At 45.2% G+C, this 23,340-nt stretch overlaps 1 protein-coding gene across 1 annotated transcript in view; it reads left to right on the top strand.

Moving 5' to 3' along the window:
* NOL8 (nucleolar protein 8) overlaps window positions 1–23,340 on the top strand; it is a 197,451-nt gene that overhangs the window by 108,154 nt on the left and 65,957 nt on the right. The window contains exons 11-12 of the mRNA XM_068133382.2: window positions 6,578–6,658; window positions 15,683–16,014. Coding sequence (XP_067989483.2) covers window positions 6,578–6,658; window positions 15,683–16,014 — 413 coding nt within the window. The remainder of the gene's footprint in view (window positions 1–6,577; window positions 6,659–15,682; window positions 16,015–23,340) is intronic.

Raw genomic sequence — 23,340 nt, 5'->3', positions numbered from 1 at the left:
TTAAGCAGATCAAGTCTGGATTGTCAGAAGCAACCTGAATGGAGAGAGCAATCAGGTTTGAGCGAAGGCCCCGGATGTTTGAGGTCCATACCGTTAATGAGGAGAGAGGGGGAGCATCGAGTGCAGGACAGGGGAGGGGAGGGGTAGGGTCAGATGAAGGGTGAGAGGGGGATGTAGGAAGAGCAGTTGATAGTGTGTCAGAGATTACAGAAGAGTTCCAAGAAAGGGAAGGATGAGGAGGACGAAAGGTTTGATGGTGATGGGATGAGGCACAGTGAGGGGTTGTTTGAGGGGGGGCAGAGGAAAGTAGAAGGTTGGGGGAGGTGGAGGTATGACATAGAAGGCAGACGAAGTGGGGAATAGGCAGCTTTGAGAAGGAGGTGGGAGGAGGGAGAATTTGGGAGGGATGTTTGGGGGGGGAGATTTGAAGGGGAGGGGTTGGGGGAGAGTTTTGAATGGGAGGGGCAAGGGGGGAGTTTAGGAGGGGAAGAACTTCTTCCATTTGTCAGACCAGCAGAGAGCCAATGTAGCTCGTGTCTGCTGCTAATGTTGGGTGCTGCCGTGCATAATGTGGAATCATCTGCGATTGGCTTTTCCATGGTATCAGAAAGGTCATTTGTGTATTTAAGGATTCAATTTGATGGTACATGACGATATCATTTCACCCCCATCACAACCTATTATCCTTTCCACCCGCATTAACCCAACATAACCTCATCCAACACTCTTACTTGCCCGTTACTGTTTCTGCCCCTCCTTGCTCTCATCTTTTCTTGTTAATTAATTCCTTTGTTTATGTTTCGGCAATGTCTATCTGTTGCTCTTTTTATCTTCTGCCACCTCGCTATTACATGAGCCTAGATGTGGATGCAAAAATATAATTTTATTACTGGGGAGTTGGTGGGGTTAATAAACCTATTGAAAAGCCCTCTAAAAAGGCTTATTTTATTCTGGTAAACCTTCAAGATTGATTCAAAGCTGTGAGTTTCTTGATTTCCAGAAACTCAGTATACACGTATTTGAAACTGCTCCCTTGTAACCAAATTAGAATTTACAACCTTGATGTCGACAGCTGTTTCCTAGTCCGGGACTTTAAATTGATTTTCCAAATTTTATTTTTTTATTCAACGTTTTAAAATTCAACGTTTCACAGCACCACTTGGTTGTCTGCGACATAAGGGTGAAAGGTGCGAGGATAACTCGGCAGGGAAGTACCAACCGAGAATGAAGGTGTGGAGGTTGAATGAGGTGACAGTGAGGAAGGCATTAAAAGAGGCTGAGTATGGTAGAGGATGATGTGGTTGAGCTTGAAAGTGGTTGGATGTCAATGAAAGATAGTCTGTTGGGAGCCGTTGGTGAGGTATGTTGATGGACAAAAGGACCACCGAGGCACTCGGAAACATGGTGGTGGGATGATGAAGTTGGAAAGAAGATTGACGAGAAGAGGAAGAGGTTCAAGGAGTGGCAGAAGGCGAAGGGTATGGGGGCAGAAAAGGCAGAGCATGAAAGTTAGAAGGCTGTAAAGAAAGAGGTAGTAAAGGCGCAGGAGACATGTAGGAAAATGTTCGGAGAACGCTTGGATTTGGAAGAGGGTCAGAGAGCGGTATTCAGGATTGCAAAGCAGATAGCGAAAGAGAGGTGTGATGTGATGGGGGTGAGTTGCTTTAAGGATGAAGTGGGACAAATCGTTGTGGACCCAGATGGAATTCAAGGAAGATGGAAGAGATATATGGAAATACTGTTGAATGCAGAGAATGAATGTGATGGCAACATAGAGAGTAACCCAGTTTTAGGACCGGCAGAGAAGATAACCGAGAAGGAAGTTGAGGAAGCGATAAAAGCAATGAAGAGTAGAAAAGCGGGAGGGCCGACGGGAGTTGTGGGAGATATGTTGAAGGCAGCAGGAAGTTTGGGTGTGAAGAGAATGACAGAGATCTGTAATCTGGTGGTGATAGAAGGCCGCATTCCAGTGGATTGGGAACTGAGTAGCCTCGTCCCTCTATACAAGGGGAAAGGTGACCCTCTGGACTGTGGCTCGTATCGAGCGATAAAGTTATTGGAGCATGGAATGAAGGTATTGGAAAGGGTGTTGGAGAGGAGGATAAGGAAGAAAGTGAAGATCGACGAAATGCAGTTTGGATTTATGCCAGGAAGAGGAACGACAGACGCGCTTTTTATTGTGAGGCAGTTGCAGGAGAAGTACATGGAGAAGAGGAAGAAGTTGTTTCTTGGGTTTGTTGGTAGGGAGAAAGCATTCGATAGGGTTCCACGTGAAGTAGTGACATGGGCATTGAGGAAGTTAATTAAAGTTAAAGTCCACATTAAAACACTCCTAAGTGGAGGAATGGTTGATCAGAGTAGTGATGGCAATGTACAAAAGAGCACGCACAGCTGAAAAGACGAAGGACGGGAACAGTGGTGAGTTTGAGGTGAAGGTGGGAGTGCATCAGGGGTCGGTACTAAGTCCACTACTATTTGTAGCTGTGATAGAGGTGCTGGCTCGGAACGTAAAGGAGGGTTTACCGTGGGAGTTGTTGTATGAAATTCCTGGAACCTGGAAGGTGTGAAAACATTTTGTTACCTAGGAGACATGCTGAATGGAGAAGGTGGATTAGACTTGGCAACGGCTGCTAGAGTGAGATGTGTATGGAAGAAGTTTCGGGAACTGAGTGGCGTGCTGACGAGGTGGGGAGTGTCCTTGAAGCTGAAGGGAAAGGTGTTTGCTGCATGTGTGAGAAGTGTTATGATTTATGGGAGCGAGACATGGGTAATGAACGTAGAGCAGCAACGAAGGCTGGAAAGGGTGGAAATGCGAATGGTTCGGTGGATGTGTGGAGTATCGTTGAGAGAGAGGAAGACAAATGATGAATTGCGAAAGATGATGGAAATACAACATGGATGTTGTGAAGAGGAACAGGTTGAGATGGTTTGGTCATGTGTTGAGGAAGGATGAAAGTGACTGGTTGAGAAGAGTGATGGAAATGAATGTAGAAGGAAGTAGAGGACGGGGAAGACCGAGAAAGACTTGGCTAAAGATGGTGGAAGAAGAAATGCGGGCAAGGGGGTTAACAAGGGGAGATGCAGAAAATAGGGCAAAATGGAGAAGATTGTCATGGGGACCGCAAGGCTAACCCCCGCTCTTGCAGGGAAAATGGCCTTAAAATGCCTGTTGTTGTTTGTTGTATTCAACGTTTTAAAATCATTGTACGTATTTGTCATTTATTGTTTATTCTCCGGCAGGGAGGGGAGTTGTTACCTCTGCCACTGAAGGTGCACGGAGGTTATGTTTTCACCCCTGTCTGTTTGCCTGTCTGAGCAAGATATCTCAAAAAGTTGTGGACGGATTCGGATGAAATTTGGTGGACAGGTTGGACGTGTGACTCGGACGAATTGGTTAGATTTTTGACCAAGATCCAGATCTGGATTCTGTAATTTAAGTGATTCGTCACTATCGAGTAATGACCAAAAACAATATATAGCATGATATTTCAAAGTTATTGATGGATTTGGATGAAATTAGGTGGATGAGTTGGTTCAGCGGCAAGAACAAGCCGATTAGATTTTGGTCAAGGTCCGGATTCAGATCCAGCCAATTAGTAGGATGAAAAACGTAAACTGTTCAGCCTGGCAGAGGTATGCGCTCTACCAAGTGTTCTAGTTTTTATTGTTTTCTTTTCCAACAAATACAATCGCACACTATTACTACATTTCTGAGACTATCCTCTTAAAATGTTGAACCAATGTTACTTTGGTGCAGTACACCGAGAGATGTTTAAAAATACACCTTGACCCTTTTATATGCGGGAGATGCATTCCTGGAACGTGCCACGAATTGCAAAACCACTAATGGCGGGGCATTGTTTCAATGGAAAAAGGGGGGATTGGTTCCCGAATCGCGAAAATCTGCGAAAGTCGATGAACAAACCACGAATGGTGAGGCAAAACCTGTAAATGTCGAGGCAAATCCCACGAATGTTGACGATAATCAACGAATGTCGATAAAAATCCAGCAAATGTGGACGAAAATCCCACGAATGTATGCCATGCCATTGTTTCAATGGCGAAAAGGGGGATGGGTTATAGGTTCCCGGCGGTTCCTCATTGAGGAACATTTTTAAAGTTTAAAATGTTTTCGACTGCAAGTGCATGATTACAGTTTCATAAAAAATGATTGCAAAAGAACGACAACACCAGGTACAGTTTCCAATTCATTGAAGGAATGCACTCAGTTTATTAAAAGTGCTTAACCATAACGTACCGTGAAACTAAAAAACAACACCAGGTGAAAAACAACAAAACAACAACAACAAAAAACAACAACACCTTTTCAAATTTTTGTTTTACAAACACACACAGCTTTTCAAATGGTGATTATATTGGCAATGAATGAAAATCCCATTAATTAATCGAACTCTGAGAACGACCCACATGATGGTGCTGCAAAGTCGTGCACCGAGGGAGAGGCGGGAGTTGGAGCAGGTGAAGACGCTGGTGAGGATGCTGAGAGGTGTAGGAGAGGCAGGACAGGCAGGAGAGGATGCCGATGGCCTGGAGGTGGAGGGAGGAGGGTGGAGGAAATGTGTAATGGAGAGCTGGTTGGCAGATTGCCGCAGGTTTCGATGCAGCTCTTTGTTGGGGAGCAGCACATCACCAAGCCCCTCTTGAACTTGAGGTACTGCTCCATGACTGGGTCAGCGTCTTGCACGCTGTCGGCAATCATCCACATGTCCGACAGCACCTTGCCCTGGAACTGGACTCTGAGGTTGGACCTCAGCACCTCTCCCTCATCACTGCCCGCTTCCTCTTCCTCAGAAACTGTTGTAATGGTCTCAAAATCTTCCTCGGTGAGGTTGCTATTATGCGAGGCAATGAGATCCTCCAACTCCTCAGGTTGCATGTCATCAAAGCCTTCCCCTCCCACCTGCCGCGCCAACCCGACAATCACATGCCTCTCCTCTGTGTTATCGGGAAAGCCAGTAAAGTGTTTCACTGCCTGTGGCCACAGGTTGTGTCAGCACACATTGATGGTGGAGGCTCTCACCTCATCCAGTGACTCCTTGATGGTGCTGATGCAGTGGGAGATGTTGAAATTCTTCCAACACTGCCCGACGGTGAGCCCTGGGTCAGAATCCATGGCATCCAAAATCCGATGAAAGGTGCAACGGGTGTAATACGTTTTAAAAGTTGAAATCACTCCTTGGCCGAGTGGCTGGATCAGGGAAGTAGTGATGGGCGGCAGGAAGATCACCAACGTTTGGGTGAGCCAAGGCCAAGGCCCTTGGGGTTGCCAGTAGAGTTTTCCAGGAGCCAGAGAACCTTGAACGCAAGGTTTTTGTCTGACATATACCTCTCCACCTGAGCGACAAAACAATTATGGAACCAGTCCAGGAAGATTGCTGCCGTCACCCAGGCTTTCCTGTTGGACCTCCAAAACATGGGCAGAGTTTGTTTGTTCTTGCCCTTGAGAGCACGCGTGTTCAGGGAACGGTTACAACATCATGGGTTTCAGCATGAAGTCCCCTTTTGCGTTTACACAGAGGAGAAGAGATGCCCAGTCCTTGGCAGCCTTGAATCCCAATGCTGTCTCCTCGCGCTTCGAGATGAAAGTTCTCATGAGCATCTTTTTCCAGTGACAGGTTTCATCTGCATCAACCACCTGCTCTGGGAGGTATCCCTTCTTTTCGATCAGCCTCATGAGTTGAGCAGGGAACGTTTTTGCCACATCGTCATCCGCAGACGCACACTCCCCTGTGAGCTTCAAATTTTTTAGGCAGTACCGCTCCTTGAAACGATGGAGCCATCCCCTGCTCGCTGTGAATGAAGTCGCGCTACTTGTACCATTGTTCGGCGCATCACTCGTGCTGGCACCACCTGCGCCAGCGCCAGAAAGATGATTGTAAATTCGTTTGGTCTTTGCGCGAATGAGAGGTCTACTCGAAGGCATATTCTTCTGCGTGTTGTCCTCGATCCATATGCTGAGAGCTTTCTCCATCCTTCCTTATGTGACATCCCGGACATGGTTGACCACCTTCGTACTTGATGCAGTGCTCGCTGAAATACTCTCACGAATCGCCCTCTCGTTCTTCCGTATGTAGCAAACGGTGGATTCATTGACGCCGTAATGCCTGCCAACAGAGGCCGCACACTCTCCTTTCGAAAGCCGGTTGAGCAGCTCCGATTTGTTGCTCAGGGTCATCATTTTTTCTGCCTCTTGGTAGTCGACGCATCTCCGGCACTGGTCTTGCGCTTGGGATCCATGATTGAACAATGAGCAGAGCGAGAGGCAAAAACTCAGGTCAAAGCAACGGGACGAGAAGAATGACTGAGACACAGGACACAGTATGTATATGTAAGAATGCGGGCATTGTGGGTAGCTGCAGGAGGGGTGAGTAGTCTGCACATTGTTTGTGGGGGATGTTATCAGATTTGCTCTTGCTTGATTCATCTGTTCTAATAAATATTTTATTTTTGGCTTTTTCAACTCTCCTTTGCTGTTCTATCACTTGTATTTGATTTTGTCCTTGATCATTTTTGTTTCATTTCAATGTACATTTTTTTTTGCCATTGCCCTCCTCAGGGACACTTCGACTTTGCACTTTGATCCATTACAGGAAGGTCATGGTCAATTTGAGATGAAAAATCAAGCGAAGAAGAAAAGGTAACATGTTAGCTGCCCTGTAACATAGAACCGGGGAGCTTATGGGATATCTTATCAATCCGTCCATCCGCTAACATTTGCAACTTCTTCTCCAAAACTGCTGATGGGATTGTGACCAAACTTTGCTAAAATGATATTTGGCATGTTGGAACTCAAGTTTGTTCATGGCAATAAAAACATCGGGGTCTAAGTGTGTCTATTGGGGGTCAAAGTGGGTCCAAGTCCCCATCCGTCCCCCCGGCCCCCCCCCCCCGCCCTCAAAATAGGTATTTGCTTTCTTCTCAAAACTACACACAAATTTCAATGAAACTTGACCACAACCTTCATCACCCATGATTCACTAAAGTTTGTTCATGGCATTAGGAATATTGGGGTCTTTTGAGTGGGTTTGGTCAAGTGAAGGTACTCGGCAACCATTCGTCTTTTGGGTGGGTTGCCCCCGAAATTAGGTATTTTTTTTTTTTGTTTGTTTGTTTGAAGTCTTATGATTACCTTAGTATGATTGTACATGCTGCCCTGTCTCCGAGCAACCATTGAAATTGGTTCAAAATACCGGGATACTGTTTAAAATACATTTAGTCGGTGTCGTATCCTGCTTTATTCTACCATGGTTATTCAGTGGCATTGAATGTCTCCAAGGAATTGTTACCCTGCGCTCGCAAAGCAAAAACCGCAGGGTTAGGCATTTGGTTGCGTCCGTACGTGCGCCGTACGTTTCCACTTTTTTAAATTCATTTTCTCGTCAAACGTTTGGCCGATTGACAAATTTTACCATAGGAGTGCCTCCGCCTGTATAATTTTTTATTCATAATTATGATGTCATAGGTAATTTGGTACGGACGCCATCTTGGAAAAACGTTACACCTCTATATCTCTGAAACCGCTCAATGGCAAAAATTGAAACAAGGCTCATTGTGAAGTACTTTCCATGGGGAATAAGATATGTTAATGATGCTATCAGTGCCTTCATGATGTCATAATTTGACAAGTACAACACTCAATCCGATGAGTATAAAGAAAAAAAAAAAATTCTCTGCAACTGTTCGTCTGATGGACACAAAATTTTTGACCATCGGAGCACCTCCTCCTGTAGAATTTTATAATGATTATGATGTCATCAGTCACGTGGTATGCACGCCATCTTGGAAAAATGGAAAAACGTTGCACCTCTATCTCCAAAACTGCTCCATGGAAAAAATTGAAACGAGGCTCATTGTGAAGTACTTCCCATGGGGCATAAGATGTGTTCGTGAAAGGCTCGTGAAATAACGCTCGTGAAAACTCTTAAAAATGGCTCATGAGTTTGTTTCCGCCTTGCTCTCCTGCATTCAACAACATAGCTCTTCTTTCTGTATCGCTCACCTTCCTTTCCCTATTGTGCAGTGCTCGATGCAATCTCAGACAGCATTGAGAGGTCTATTTTAGTCCACCATTCTGCACACATCATGGCATTTGATGACGTCAACGTTCACCACAAGGAGTGGTTGGTACACTCTCGCAATACTGACCTTCATGGTATCTTGGCCTATAATTTCTCAATCTCTCAAAACCTCACCCAAATTGTTTCCTCTCCCACTCATATTCCTGACCGTGCTTCTGTTGGAAGATACCTGCTTGATCTTTCTGTGTTCTAATCCCGGTGATTGTGTTGCCGATGTTCTGTCTCCAATCGGTAACTCGGATTATTCCACTGTTTCTGTTTGTCCCTCCTACTCCTCATTCTCAACTCCAGTGCATCCTTTTAACCACACTGTTTCAGTTTGGGAAAGCTGATTGGGATGGATTCCGTTCATTTCTTGCTGATGTGCCATGGACCTCAGCTTTCAGCCTTGGGTCCTGATATGGCTGCCGAGGAAATATCCCAATGGATTTGCACTGGTATGGGCATTTATATTCCCTCACGTACCTATCAAGTGAAGGTCCATTCCCATCCATGGTTCACTCCGGCTTGTGCATCAGCGATTGCTCATCGCAACCACTATTTCAAGCAGTACCATGTGCAAGGGCCTCTGGAGTCCAAATGTCTCTTCTGCAAAGCAAGTAACCACTGCAAAAGAGTTCTTGAGGATGCCAAGCAACAATATGCTGCTTCTGTAGCCGATTCCATTGTGACTCAGCGGCGGTCGGCTTTCGGGACTTTTGGCAGATTGCTAACAGTGTATTCAACAGCAATAAATCTTCTATACCTCCTCTTTTTCATGGATCAGAGGTTGTTACTTCACCTCTGGATAAGGCTAACCTTTTTTCAAACCGCTTTGTTTCTAATTCAACACTCAATGATCAGGGATACCCTCTTCCTGATTTTCCATCTCGTACAGACTCTGATATTCTTGTTCCATTTATCATTCCTAAGAAGGTTGCCAGAATTATTCGTACCCTAGATGCCTCAAAAGCGACTGGTCCTGATGGAATCCCTGTGATTGTATTGAGGATGTGTTGTCCTGAACTGTCACCGATTCTTGCTAAGCTATACAACCTGTACCTGTCTGCATCCGTGTTTCCTTCATTATGGAAAGTGCCTTCTGTTGTCCCTGTTTTCCCTGTTTTCAAGGGTGTACGTGAGCATTCTAAACCAAGTAACGATCGCCCCATCAGCCTGCTTCCTGTAATAAGTAAGGTATTTGAATTCTTCATCAATGAACAACTTCTCACCCATCTGGAGGACAATGAACTTCTTACTGACTGCCAGTATGGCTTTCGCTATTCTCGCTCCACTGGTGATCTGCTATCCTTAATTACGGATCATATCAACAGGGCACTGGAGCTCAAGGGTGAAGCTCGATTAGTTGCTTTGGATATCTCAAAAGCCTTTGATAAAATTTGGCACAGGGGTCTGCTCCACAAGCTTCAGTCATATGGTGTATCTGGAGTGATACATTCAATCATCTCAGCTTTCCTTACAAATCGTAAGAGGAAGGTGGTACTTGAGGGTCAATCTTCTCCTACTTGCTCAATCAATTCTGGTGTTCCACAGGGTTCTGTCCTTGGTCCCACATTGTTCCTTGTTTATCCTGATAATGTTCTGTCTCAGCCAGCCATATATGCTGATGATTCATCACTCTACTCTAAATCTGCGGATTCACTCAATGCCACTCGTAGTATTGAGGTTGGAGTTTCTCTGGACAATGATTTGGAGAATGTGTTCAAGTGGGAGCATGACTGGCTGGTAACCTTCAATGCAAAGAAAACTAAACTGTTGTCCATATCTCGTTCTAGAAACAGGTCTTTCCCTTCTATGCACATGGGTTCTTCAACCTTAGCAGAATCATCGGAGCTTCGGTTTCTTAGTCTGGACATGTCTTCTAACCTCCATTGGGATAAGTACAGTCACGTGAAAAATTAAGTACACCCCATGCAAAGTTTTGACTTTTTCAACATATTTCAACATAGAGCTATTTGATCTTCATTTCAACAATATTGATAGATAAGGTGATATAATATAACAAATATCATGAAACATTTACATTTCGTAGTCCATTGTATAGTTTAAATAAACATAAATGCAAATTTCACATGTGGAAAAAGTAAGTACACCCCAACATTTATCACCACTTCAAATACCTAAAATTAGAATCAGGTGCACCAGCTCAGGTGCAAAAGATTAGAACATCGTTTGAGAGGATCTTGGAGGAACCTGTCTTATTTAAACCTCAGACATTTCGTTTGGTTTGCTCTTTGTTGGCTTAGCTGTTAAGGAACCTGGTGTTGGCTTAGCGGTTAGGGTGCTGGCTTGGGATCCTAGGCTCCTGGGTTTGAATCCGTCAATTGCTGAATTAATGCCAGGGGGGTTGACTCAGCCTGTCATCCTTCCGAGGTCGGCAAATTGAGTACCAGTTCACTGGTAATTCCCTGTGTGTTGCAAGAGGCGACTAACAGGGTTGGTGGCATGAAGGGCATCCGGCCATAAAACATTGCTTCAAAAAGGGGACCAAGGTGCCCAAAAAAGGCCAACCCCTGCTCCGCAGGGAAAAATGGCCTCCAAAGGTGGTTCTTTTTGTTTTTTCCTTTTGTTGTTGAAGTGTGCGGCGTCACCATGCCGAGATCAAAAGAGCACTCTGAGGCCTTCAGAAAGAAGGTTATAGATGCCTACGAGTCTGGGAAGGGATTTAAAAAGATCTCCAAACAATTTGAAATCAATCATTCGACTGTCCGGAAGATCATCTTCAAGTGGAGAAGATTCCAAACAACTGCCAACTTGTTCAGGCCACGCCGCCCCAGCAAGTTCAGCCCGAGAGCAGACCGCAAGATGCTAAAAGAAGTCTCGAAGAACCCCAGAATGTCATCACGGGACCTACAGGTAGCTCTTGCCACTGTTGATGTCAAAGTGCACGAGTCTACCATTAGAAAGAGGCTGCACAAATTTGATCTACATGGGAGGTGTGCCAGGAGGAAACCTTTGCTGTCCAGAAAGAACATCAGGGCAAGACTAAAGTTTGCCAATGAACACCTCGGCAAAGACCAGCACTGCTGGAACAATGTGCCCTGGACAGATGAGTCAAAGGTAGAGCTATTTCGCCACAGTACCAGAAGACATGTTTCGGGAAAACCAAAGACAGCATTTGAACACAAGAACCTGATACCAACTGTAAAGCATCGTGGTGGAAATATTAAGGTTTGGGGAAGCTTTGCTGCATCAGGGCCTGGGCAGCTCACCATCATAGAATCCACTATGAATTCTTCATTGTACCAGAGGGTGCTTGAGGTTAATGTGAGGCCATCTGTCGGAAAGTTGAAGCTCAACCGAAGGTGGACCTTGCAACATGACAATGACCCTAAACATACCAGTAAATCCACCAAGGAATGGATGAAAAGAAAGAAATGGAGGGTTCTAGAATGGCCAAGTCAAAGCCCGCATCTAAATCCCATCGAGATGTTGTGGGGGGATTTGAAACGAGCTGTGCATGCAAGAAACCCCTCAAGCATCGCACAGCTGAAAGAATTCTGCATGGAGGAGTGGGCAAAAATTTCTCCCAGTCGATGTCAGACTGGTAGACAGTTATAAGAAACGCCTACTTGAGGTTGTTTCTGCCAAAGGGGGCAATACCACCTATTAGAGCCAAGGGTGTACTTACTTTTTCCACATGCGAAATTTGCATTTATGTTTATTTAAATTATACAATGGACTACAAAATGTAAATGTTTCATGATATTTGTTATATTATATCACCTTTATCTATCAATATTGTTGAAATGAAGATCAAATAGCTGTATGTTGAAATATGTTGAAAAAGTCAAAACGTTACATGGGGTGTACTTACTTTTTCACGTGACTGTATATTTCTGGTATTGCTAAGAGTGCTTCCAAACGAGGTGGTTGTCTTTATCGAGCGCAGAGGTATTTACCTCCTGAGGCCATTTTTTACCTGTAAAAGACAACAATACATCCCCTCATGGAGTACTGTTGTCACATTTGGGCTGGAACACCGGCCTGCCACTTATCTTTACTTGATAGGCTCCAGAAACGCATAGTCAACCTGATTGGTGTGGAGATGTGGTCAACTCTTCAGCCACTCTCTCACCATAGGTCGATTGCCACTCTAGGTTTGTTCTACAGATATTTTCATGGAAAATGTTCTGTTGGACTTTCTAACTTGGTTCCTCCCATACGAGTGTTTGGACGTAAGACTCAGTTTGCCATCTCCGCTCACCCATATGCTACAGCTGATCCAAAGTGCAGAACGAAAGGCTATGCAGGTAGTTTTATCCCTCGTGCTGTCTCGCTCTGGAATTCACTACCTGTAACATGCTTCCCATTATCCTACGATTTACTCTGCTTTAAGAGGAATGTCAATTCATACTTCCTACATCTTTGAGGTTTAATCACATTCTACCCGACCTCTTCTACTTCTGGTGTCTTGGATGTTTTCTTGTTATTTTTAAAATTTATTTATTTTATTTTTATTTTGTTTTGCTTTATCCTTGTATTTTTTCAACTTTCTCTTAGCCACTTACCTAGAGTGGCTGTATGCCTTGTCTGGGGCGATATCCATAAAAACATTGTTTATGATGCTATCAGTGCCTTCATGATGACGTCATAATTCGACAAGTACAACACTTGAGCCGATCAGTATGAATTTTTTTTTCTCTACAACTGTTTGTCCGAGGGGCACGAATGTTTGACCATTGGACCACCTCCTCCTGTAGAATTTTTTTTTTTTTTTTTTTTTTTTGTATACAAGATCGAGGCTCGTGAAAGAGCGAACATTAATCACACAGAAAGACAAACAGACACATAAAACAAATAACATCGGGAGCGGTAGACAAGATGGGGAGAGAGGGGGAAGGACACAAACACAACATTTGAGAGCAGGGACCGAGAGACATGGAGACATCGAGAGATCTGAGAGAGGGCGAGGGCTTTGGGGGGGAGGCATGTGAAGGGGGGGGGGGGGTGGGAGAGGTATAAACATATGGACACTGCCAGGATTTCCAGGAAAGAAGTTGGAATTTCAAACAAGGTGGATCTGGGGTGAATTAGTGGGGGTAGAAAAGATCAAGGTTTTGGATGGGGGAAGATAAGAGATGGTGGTGAACAGCTGTTTTAAAGACCTGGAGGGAGGAGAGGGATTGAAGAGAGTGTGGGAGTTTGTTGCAGAGGCGGGAGAAAAGAGGAATGAAAGAGTGAAGGTGAGCAGAGAGCCGAGATTTCGGTAGTTTAACCATCAGAGGGTTGCTGGCAGATCTTGTGCGACCTGTAGGAATATTTGGGGGACAGAGCACAGAGAGAGCTGGGGGAGCAAGGCCGGAGAGGAGTCGGTAGAAGACAGAAAGACCACCTACCTGCCTGCGGTGAGTGAGTGAAAGGCCCTCAGAGATAGCTTCATCGCGGGAGATTCCAATGATTTTGAAAGCTTTGGATTCAACAGCGTGAAGCCGAGCCAGGTGTGAGGCAGGAGCACCAGCCCATAGGGGAGAACAGTATTCCATTGAGCTGCGGATGAAAGCCTTGTATGTGGTGAGGAGCTCAGGTGTGCCGAGGAAGGACTTCGCACGACGGAGGATGCCCAGTCGGCGACTGGCTTTGGAGGCCAGCTTGGAAATGTGGTTTTCCCAAGAAAGATCATGGCAGATAGTGAGACCCAAAAGCTTGAGCGACAGAACTTCTTGGAGAGGATTGTTGAGAAAGTAGATGGGAGGGTTGTCCAGTCGGTCTTTTCGGAGAGACATAGAGTGTGAGATTTTTCAGGATTGAAAGACATGTTCCACTTGTTTGACCAGTCTTTGATTTTGTCCAGGTCTGCAGAGAGTGAGGAGGCTGCTGGCTGCCAATTTGAGGGATGAGGAATGGAGCGGCAGAGAGTGGAGTCATCAGCAAAGGGATCGAGAGGATTTTTCCAGAGAGTCGGAGAGATCATTGATGAAGACCAGAAAAAGCACAGGGCCCAGAACACTGCCTTGGGGAACTCCAGCCAGAACAGGAAGGGGAGATGAGAGAAATCCATTCAGGGCCACACGTTGCCTACGACCAGAGAGGAAGTCCTCAAGCCAAGCTTGGAGATTTCCATGGATACCATAGGAGGAGAGTTTGGTGAGCAGAGCTGGGTGCCAGACCGTATCGAAGGCACGTGATATGTCAGGGGAGACGGCTCCGATTTCCTGTTTGGCATTGAGGACCTCCATCCATTGTTGAGACAGCAGAAGCAACATGTCCAGAGTAGAATGACCTGTTCTGAATCTAAATTGATGATCAGAGATCAAGCCATTGGAGAAAAGGATTTCATGACCTTGTTGATGATTGTGAGCAGGCTGGTTGGTCTGTAGTTGCAAGGATCTGTTTTTGCACCTTTTTGTGTGAAGCGGTGATGTTTGCTGATTTCCCAGAAACTTAACGCAGAAATGTGATCAACGGTGAAACTGCCAAAACCTAGACTCTCTGCTCACCTTCACTCTTTCATTCCTCTTTTCTCCTGCCTCTGGAACAAACTCCCTCACTCTCTTCAATCCCACTCCTCCCTCCAGGTCTTTAAAACAGCTGTTCACCCCCATCCAAAACCTTGATCTTTTCTACCCCCGCTAATTCACCCCAGATCCACTTTTTTGAAATACCAACTTCTTTCCTGGAAGTCCCAGCAGTGTCCATGTGTTTTATTCCTCTCCCCCTCCCCCCCCCCCTACCCGTGCTTCCTCCCCCCAAGCCCTCTCCCTCCCACAGATCTCTTGATGTCCCTGTTCTTTCCTGTTGTACTTGTGTGCTTCGCTCTCTCTCCCCATCTTGTCTCCCGCTGCCTTTATCTCATGTTTTATGTGTCAGTTTGTTTTTTTGTGATTAATGTTAGCTCTTACACGAGCCTCGGTCTTGTATACAAAAAAACAAAAATAAAACGGGACATTCACCAGCAGTTATTCGACAAGAAGGTAAAATGATGATTTGACATTTGTGATGGATTCTGATTTGGATGTAATTGCTTTTAAATTATATTTTCCCTCATTTCAAAAATGTTAATGTTTCTTTTTCGCTTGAGCAACGCCGGGTACTCCAGCTATAAATACTTCGAAACTTTACTCGAGGTACAAATACAAATACAACTTTGTTTGGGGGGGTAACATCGGCTTTGTGGCCGCGGCCTCATTCGGGGATGTGGGGGCCGGGGGAGGGGCGTACATTCGCTTTGTAAAATGATGTGATGCATTCCCTGATTCCACCTTCTGCCACCAATTTCCTGCCTGGGAGATCACTGTCAGCAGGAATAGTACACGTATTCCGAGGTTTTTATTACTCTTTAATTACCTTTTTTAAATGCATGTCCATTGGAAGTCTTTCCTCTCCATTTGGTCACCTGTCCTTCATCATTTTGTTGGTTTGTTCACCTATCATGTTGCCATAAAGGTATTTCATGAGTCCCAACGTCGTTTTTTTTGAAACAAAATTGAACTCCAACCCTCTGCTGTTTGTTGCCTCACCTATATTACATGTGATGTGCATTATGTCATCAGCACAGCATGAGTGGTAATTGAGGAAATGATAAGTTCCATATCTCCATTTAATAGCTCCCCCCCCCCCCCCCCCCCCCCTCCATTATCTAGGCTGGATCCTTGCACAGATGTGGAGCTGCTGGAAGAAAAGCCTCGCCCTGAATATAGAACACAAACATTGCCATGTGTTTCTTCAGAAACTTTCTACAACGTGTCTGCTGATCTCGAGCAGCTTTTTACCTCGGAGGTCGGAGGCAGGACTGTCAGAATATTATCGGATCATTTAGAAGAGGAGGGGTGGAAAAATGAGGAAGAAAATGCAATGGTTGATGAAGAAGAAGATGGAGCAGTTGCTGAAGTACTCTCTCGTCAAGATGATCACAACGGTGGAACTTTTAAGTTTTCCTTCTTTGACTCAGAGTCGATGAGTAACACTCGGGCAGGTGAGTGAAGATTTTATTTTTTGTGCCGAGTGGAGAGACTTGTGCATAACACCGATGTATAAATAGCGAAATTATTGATGCCCACTCCCTCTCTTCCCCTGTAAATGACTCTTTTTCCCCTCTAAAAGAGTAAAAATTTCAGTGATTATTTGGTGACCTTGTGTTGAGTGCACAATCTCATCCAAACATATAATATAAAATATAAATAACCACCTTTAGAGGCCATTTTTCCCCGCAAAGCGGGGGTTGGCCTTTTTCGGGAACCGTGGTTGTTGTTGTTTTTTGGTCCCCTTTTTGAAGCAATGTTTTACGGCCGGATGCCCTTCCTGCCGCCAACCCTTTTTGCCGCCTTTAACGACAAACAGGGAATTACCAGTGAACTGGTACTCAAATTAGCCGACCTCGGAAGGATGACAGGCTGAGTCAACCCCCCTGGCGTTAATTCAGCGATCGACCGGGATTCGAACCCAGGATCCTAGGATCCTAAGCCGGCACCCTAGCCGCTAGCCCAACACCAGGGTTCAAAATGTAGCTCATTATTACATAAAAATGTGTCTGTTTTAAAAAACACAATAATATTAGTTGTGTGTGTGTGTGTGTGTGTGTGTGTGTGTGTGTGTGTGTGTGTGGTGTGGTGTGGTGTGGTGTGGTGTGGTGTGGTGTGGTGTGGTGTGGTGTGTGTGTGGTGTGGTGTGTGTGTGTGTTCTGCGTTCTCATTTACCATGCTCGGTTATAAAGTGTCGATGCTGCCAAAGTTTTTTGCCAAGAGTTATACTGGGTGGTTTGCCATTGCCTTCCCAAACGTCGTTAGGAAAGTAATTTGTAATTTGTTAAGGATTCCAGCAATAGCTCTTCTACTCTTCACAAAGGATACCGTGGGACTTCCACTAATGCCTAAGTCACATATAGGCGGATATTTTGGCGACTACCGGCGACTGCCGGCGATCAAGATTTTTCGGTGACCACTGGCGATTTCGGGCGGTCAAATATGGTCAGGCGGCAGTATGGCGACTGCAGGCGGCCACATTGCGACTGCATTGCGACGACGCCCCGAGTGGGATGGCGACTGTTGAAGATCGACGACGACTGCATTGCGGATGCACGGCGGCAGCGTGGCGACAGTCTGGCGGCTAGATTACGACCGATAGCGGATCGCGGCGACTGCATTGGGGCCGGGTGGCGGTTTACTCCGACGTCCGCAAGACTGCAATAAGACCGCCGGCGATTGGAGACGATTCACACAACTTTTTAAATCTTTATTTCTCTATTTTACATTTCACTTTATTCATTTCAATGATGTATGACATGAAGCATAAAGATGTTTGATGTACAATAACAAAGTTAATAAAGATGTATCATTGTAATGTAATAATCAAACTTTTCTGCAGGGAGAGAGAATGGAAATAAAGTCCAACAAATTATTTCCACTGGTCCCAAGTCCCATAAATAAAGTTTCCAAAGGACCAAAGTCCCAAAAATAAAGTTCCCAAAAGTCCCAAGTCCAAACAATAAAGCCATATCCTTGTCGGCACCACAGGACCTCACTCCACGGAGACCCTCACACCATCCTGTCTTGCCATGGAATCGTGGTATGTCGTAATGCAGTCGCCAGGCAGTCGTATCTCTGTCGCCAATGGCCGTAACTCGGCCGCCACTAGTCCTACTGCTGTCGTCGTCAGTCTCCCATAGCCACAGGGGAGACGTGGTAGTTCTTCTGTAGTCGATATGCAGCCGCAACAGTGTCAGCCCGTAGTCGGGAAGATGCCGCAGGAAGGCCGTATGGCATTCACATCTCTGCCGTGCTAGCTGGTGGGGCGATTGCGGAAGACTATGAGCGACTGGGTTGCGGCCGCTTTACGCTCTTACGGATACCGACGACAGCATGGCGGTTCCATCACGACAGCATGGCGGATTTTTTTCGAGTGCGACTGAGCGCACCATTTTTAAACATTTAAAAATATATTTGGCCCCTTTGCGGCTCTTGTCGACTGCAGCCGACCTGGGGAGGATAACCACGACTACAGGCGACCGTCTATTACGGTTTCATTACGATTGTCGGCGGGTGGTGGCGATTTTTCCAGTCGTCAGTAGTCGCCGACAAATCCGCCTATGTGTGACTTAGGCATAACAAATACCAGCAGACGGGGCACCCAGTCATCACCCTGCCTGTGAAACACCAGGATGGTAATTCCAGTACTTTGCAGTAATTTATTGCAGAGTACTATAATATTTTGCTGTAAAAATACTTTTGTAGAAATACTTGAGTAAATACACTATCGTATTATGATTACTGTACTTGACTGCTGGTGTAACTTTGCTCCAGCATACTCCAACACACTGTGATTGCTGGTGTAACATTGCTTCAGCATACTCCAACACACTGTGATTGCTGGTGTAAAATTGTTACAGTATACTCCAACACACTGGGATTGCTGGTGTAACATTGCTCCAGCATACTCCAACACACTCAGATTGCGGGTGTAACATTGCTCCAGTATACTCCAACACACTCTGCTGGTGTAACATTATTCCAGTATACTCCAACACACTGTGATTGCTGGTGTAACATTGCTCCAGCATCCTCCAACACACTCTGATTGCTGGTGTAACATTGCTCCAGTATACTCCAACACACTCTGATTGCTGGTGTAACATTGCTCCAGTATACTCCAACACACTGTGATTGCTGGTGTAACATTGCTCCAGCATACTCCAACACACTCTGATTGCTGGTGTAACATTGCTCCAGTATACTCCAACACTCTGATTGCTGGTGTAACATTATTCCAGTATACTCCAACACACTGTGATTGCTGGTGTAACATTATTCCAGTATACTCAAACACACTATGATTGCTGGTGTAACATTATTCCAGTATACTCCAACACACTAAGATTGCTGGTGTAACATTATTCCAGTATACTCCAACACACGCTGATTGCTGGTGTAACATTGCTCCAGTATACTCCAACACACTCTGATTGCTGGTATAACATTATTCCAGTATACTCCAACACACTCTGATTGCTGGTGTAACATTATTCCAGTATACTCCAACACACTCTGATTGCTGGTGTAACATTGCTCCAGCATACTCCAACACACTGTGATTGCTGGTGTAACATTGCTCCAGTATACTCCAACACACTCTGATTGCTGGTGTAACATTGCTCCAGTATACTACAACACACTCTGATTGCTGGTGTAACATTATTCCAGTATACTCCAACACACTCTGATTGCTGGTGTAACACTTCCAACACGGATATGCTCCGCAGGTTGGTCGAAGCAATGAAGAGAAGGACAAGTTCTGGTGTGCGATAGAGAAGCTGATGGAAAACGTGAAAGATGAGGAAGTTGTTGTGGTGGGAGGAGACCTGAATGGACATGTGGGAAGGAGTATGGATGGTTTTGAGGGAGTTCAAGGGGGTTACGGATATGGTGTGAGAAATGGAGAAGGTGAAAGGATTTTGGAGTTTGCTGATGGAGCTGATTTGTTGATTTGTAATACTCAGTTCCAGAAAGAGGATAATAAGCTTGTTACATACACGTCAGGTGGGTCGACGACAACCGTTGACTACCTGATAGTGCGTAGGCGAGATAGGGGGCACCTCCGGGACACAAAGGTTATCCCGGGGGAGGAGGCTGTTTCACAGCACCACTTGGTTGTCTGCGACATAAGGGTGAAAGGTGCGAGGAGAGCGCGGCGGGTGAAGTACCAACCAAGAATGAAGGTGTGGAGGTTGAAAGAGGTGACAGTAAGGGAGGCATTGAAAGAGAGGCTGAGTAGGGTAGAGGATGATGTGGTTGAGCTTGAAAGTGGTTGGATGTCAATGAAAGCTAGTCTGTTGGGAGCCTTTGGTGAGGTATGTGGATGGACAAAAGGACCACCGAGGCACTCGGAAACATGGTGGTGGGATGATGAAGTTGGAAAGAGGATTGACGAGAAGAGGAAGACGTTCAAGGAGTAGCAGAAGGCGAAGGGTACGGGAGCAGAAACAGCAGAGCATGAAAGTTATAAGGCAGCCAAGAAGGCTGCAAAGAAAGAGGTAGCAAAGGCGCAGGACGCATGTAGGAAAATGTTCGGAGAACGCTTGGATTCGGAAGAGGGTCAGAAAGCAGTATTCAGGATTGCAAAGCACAGAGCGAAAGAGAGGTGTGATGTGATGGGGGTGAGTTGCTTGAAGGATGAAGTGGGACAAATCGTTGTCGACCCAAATGGAATTAAAGGAAGATGGAAAAGATATATGGAAATGCTGTTGAATACAGAGAATGAATGGGATGGCAACATAGAGAGTGAACCAGTTTTAGGACCGGCAGAGAAGATAACTGAGAAGGAAGTTGAGGAAGCGATAAAATCAATGAAGAGTGGAAAAGCGGGCGGGCCGACGGGAGTTGTGGGAGATATGTTGAAGGCAGCAGGAAGTTGGGGTGTGAAGAGAATGACAGAGATCTGTAATCTGGTGGTGAAAGAAGGCCGCATTCCAGTGGATTGGGAACTGAGTACCCTCGTCCCTCTATACAAGGGGAAAGGTGACCCTCTGGAGTGTGGCTCGTACCAAGCGATAAAGTTATTGGAGCATGGAATGAAGGTATTGGAAAGGGTGTTGGAGAGGAGGATAAGGAAGAAAGTGAAGATCGACGAAATGCAGTTTGGATTTATGCCAGGAAGAGGAACGACAGATGCGCTTTTCATTGTGAGGCAGTTGCAGGAGAAGTACATGGAGAAGAGGAAGAAGTTGTTTTTTGGGTTTGTTGATCTGGAGAAAGCATTCGATCGGGTTCCACGCAAAGTATTGACATGGGCATTGAGGAAGTTAGGAGTGGAGGAATGGTTGATCAGAGTAGTGATGGCAATGTACAAAAGAGCGCGCACAGCTGTAAGGACGAAGGACGGGAACAGTGGTGAGTTTGAGGTGAAGGTGGGAGTGCATCAGGGGTCGGTACTAAGTCCACTACTATTTGTAGCTGTGATGGAGGTGCTGGCTCAGAACGTAAAGGAGGGTTTACCGTGGGAGTTGTTGTATGCAGATGATCTGGTGTTGATTGCGGAAAGTATGGATGGACTGAAGGAAAAGATGAACAAGTGGAAGGAATGTATGGAGACAAAAGGTCTGAAGGTGAATATCGGAAAGACGAAGGTGATGGCAAGTGGTAAAGCATGTGGTGAGGTGGAAAGAACTGGGAAGTGGTCGTGTGCTCTGTGCAGGAAGGGTGTCGGAGTGAACTCCATTCAATGTACAATGTGCGCTGAGTGGGTTCATCAAAAATGTAGTGGTCTGAGAGGGTCATTTACCAGTGTGGCAGCTACATTCAAATGTAAGGTGTGCACAGAGGGCGCTGCAGATGGAGGAAATGTTGAGTTGGATCTTGGAGACGGCGTGAAGCTGGAAGGTGTGAAAACATTTTGCTACCTCGGAGACATGCTGAATGGAGAAGGTGGATCAGACTCGGCAACGGTTGCTCGAGTGAGATGTGCATGGAAGAAGTTTTGGGAACTGAGTGGCGTGCTGATGAGGAGGAGAGTGTCGCTGAAGCTGAAGGGAAAGGTGTATGCTGCATGTGTGAGAAGTGTTATGATTTATGGGAGCGAGACATGGGTAATGAACGTAGAGTAGCAACGAAGGCTGGAAAGGGTGGAAATGCGAATGGTTCGATGGATGTGCGGAGTATCGTTGAGAGAGAGGAAGACAAATGATGAATTGCGAAAGATGATGGGAATATTGCCTGTGATTGATGCTGTGAAGAGGAACAGGTTGAGATGGTTTGGTCATGTGTTGAGGAAGGATGAAAGTGACTGGTTGAGAAGAGTGATGGAAATTAATGTAGAAGGAAGTAGAGGACGGGGAAGACCGAGAAAGACTTGGCTAAAGATGGTGGAAGAAGAAATGCGGGCAAGGGGGTTAACAAGGAGAGATGCAGAAAATAGGGCAAAATGGAGAAGATTGTCATGGGGACCGCAAGGCTAACCCCCGCTCTAGTAGGGAAAATGGCCTTAAAATGCATGTTGTTGTTGTATACTCCAACACACTCTGATTGCTGGTGTAGCATTGCTCCAGTATACTCCAACACACTCTGATTGCTGGTGTAACATTATTCCAGTATACTCCAACACACTCTGATTGCTGCTGTAACATTATTCCAGTATACTCCAACACACTCTGATTGCTGGTGTAACATTACTCCAGTGTACTCCAATATACTGTGCTGGTGTAAGTTCCTCCAATATACTCCGGTTGCTACTGGAACCATTGCTTCAGTATACTCTGGTTGATACTGGAATCATCACTTCAGTATACTCTGCTGATACTGGAATCATCACTTCAGTATACTCTGGTTGATACTGGAATCATCACTTCAGTATACTCTGGTTGATACTGGAATCATCACGTCAGTATACTCTGGTTTATACTGGAATCATCACTTCAGTATACTCTGGTTTATACTGGAACCATCACTTCAGTATACTCTGGTTTATACTGGAATCATCACTTCAGTATACTCTGGTTGATACTGGAATCATCACTTCAGTATACTCTGGTTGATACTGGAATCATCACTTCAGTATACTCTGGTTGATACTGGAATCATCACTTCAGTATACTCTGGTTTATACTGGAATCATCACTTCAGTATACTCTGGTTTATACTGGAATCATCACTTCAGTATACTCTGGTTTGTACTGGAATCATCACTTCAGTATACTCTGGTTGATACTGGAATCATCACTTCAGTATACTCTGGTTGATACTGGAATCATCACTTCAGTATACTCTGATTTATACTGGAATCATCACTTCAGTATACTCTGGTTTATACTGGAATCATCACTTCAGTATACTCTGGTTTATATTGGAATCATCACTTCAGTATACTCTGGTTTATACTGGAATCATCACTTCAGTATACTCTGGTTTATACTGGAATCATCACTTCAGTATACTCTGGTTTATACTGGAATCATCACTTCAGTATACTCTGGTTTATACTGGAATCATCACTTCAGTATACTCTGGTTTATACTGGAATCATCACTTCAGTATACTCTGGTTGATACTGGAATCATCACTTCAGTATACTCTGGTTTATACTGGAATCATCACTTCAGTATACTCTGGTTGATACTGGAATCATCACTTCAGTATACTCTGGTTGATACTGGAATCATCACTTCAGTATACTCTGGTTTATACTGGAATCATCACTTCAGTATACTCTGGTTTATACTGGAATCATCACTTCAGTATATTCTGGTTTATACTGGAATCATCACTTCTGTATACTCTGGTTTATACTGGAATCATCACTTCAGTATACTCTGGTT

The sequence above is a fragment of the Myxine glutinosa genome, chromosome 12, assembly GCF_964187855.1.
Source record: "Myxine glutinosa chromosome 12, kmMyxGlut1.1, whole genome shotgun sequence".
In the NCBI taxonomy this organism is placed as follows: Eukaryota; Metazoa; Chordata; class Myxini; order Myxiniformes; family Myxinidae; genus Myxine; species Myxine glutinosa.
This window is presented reverse-complemented; position numbering and strand designations above follow the sequence as displayed.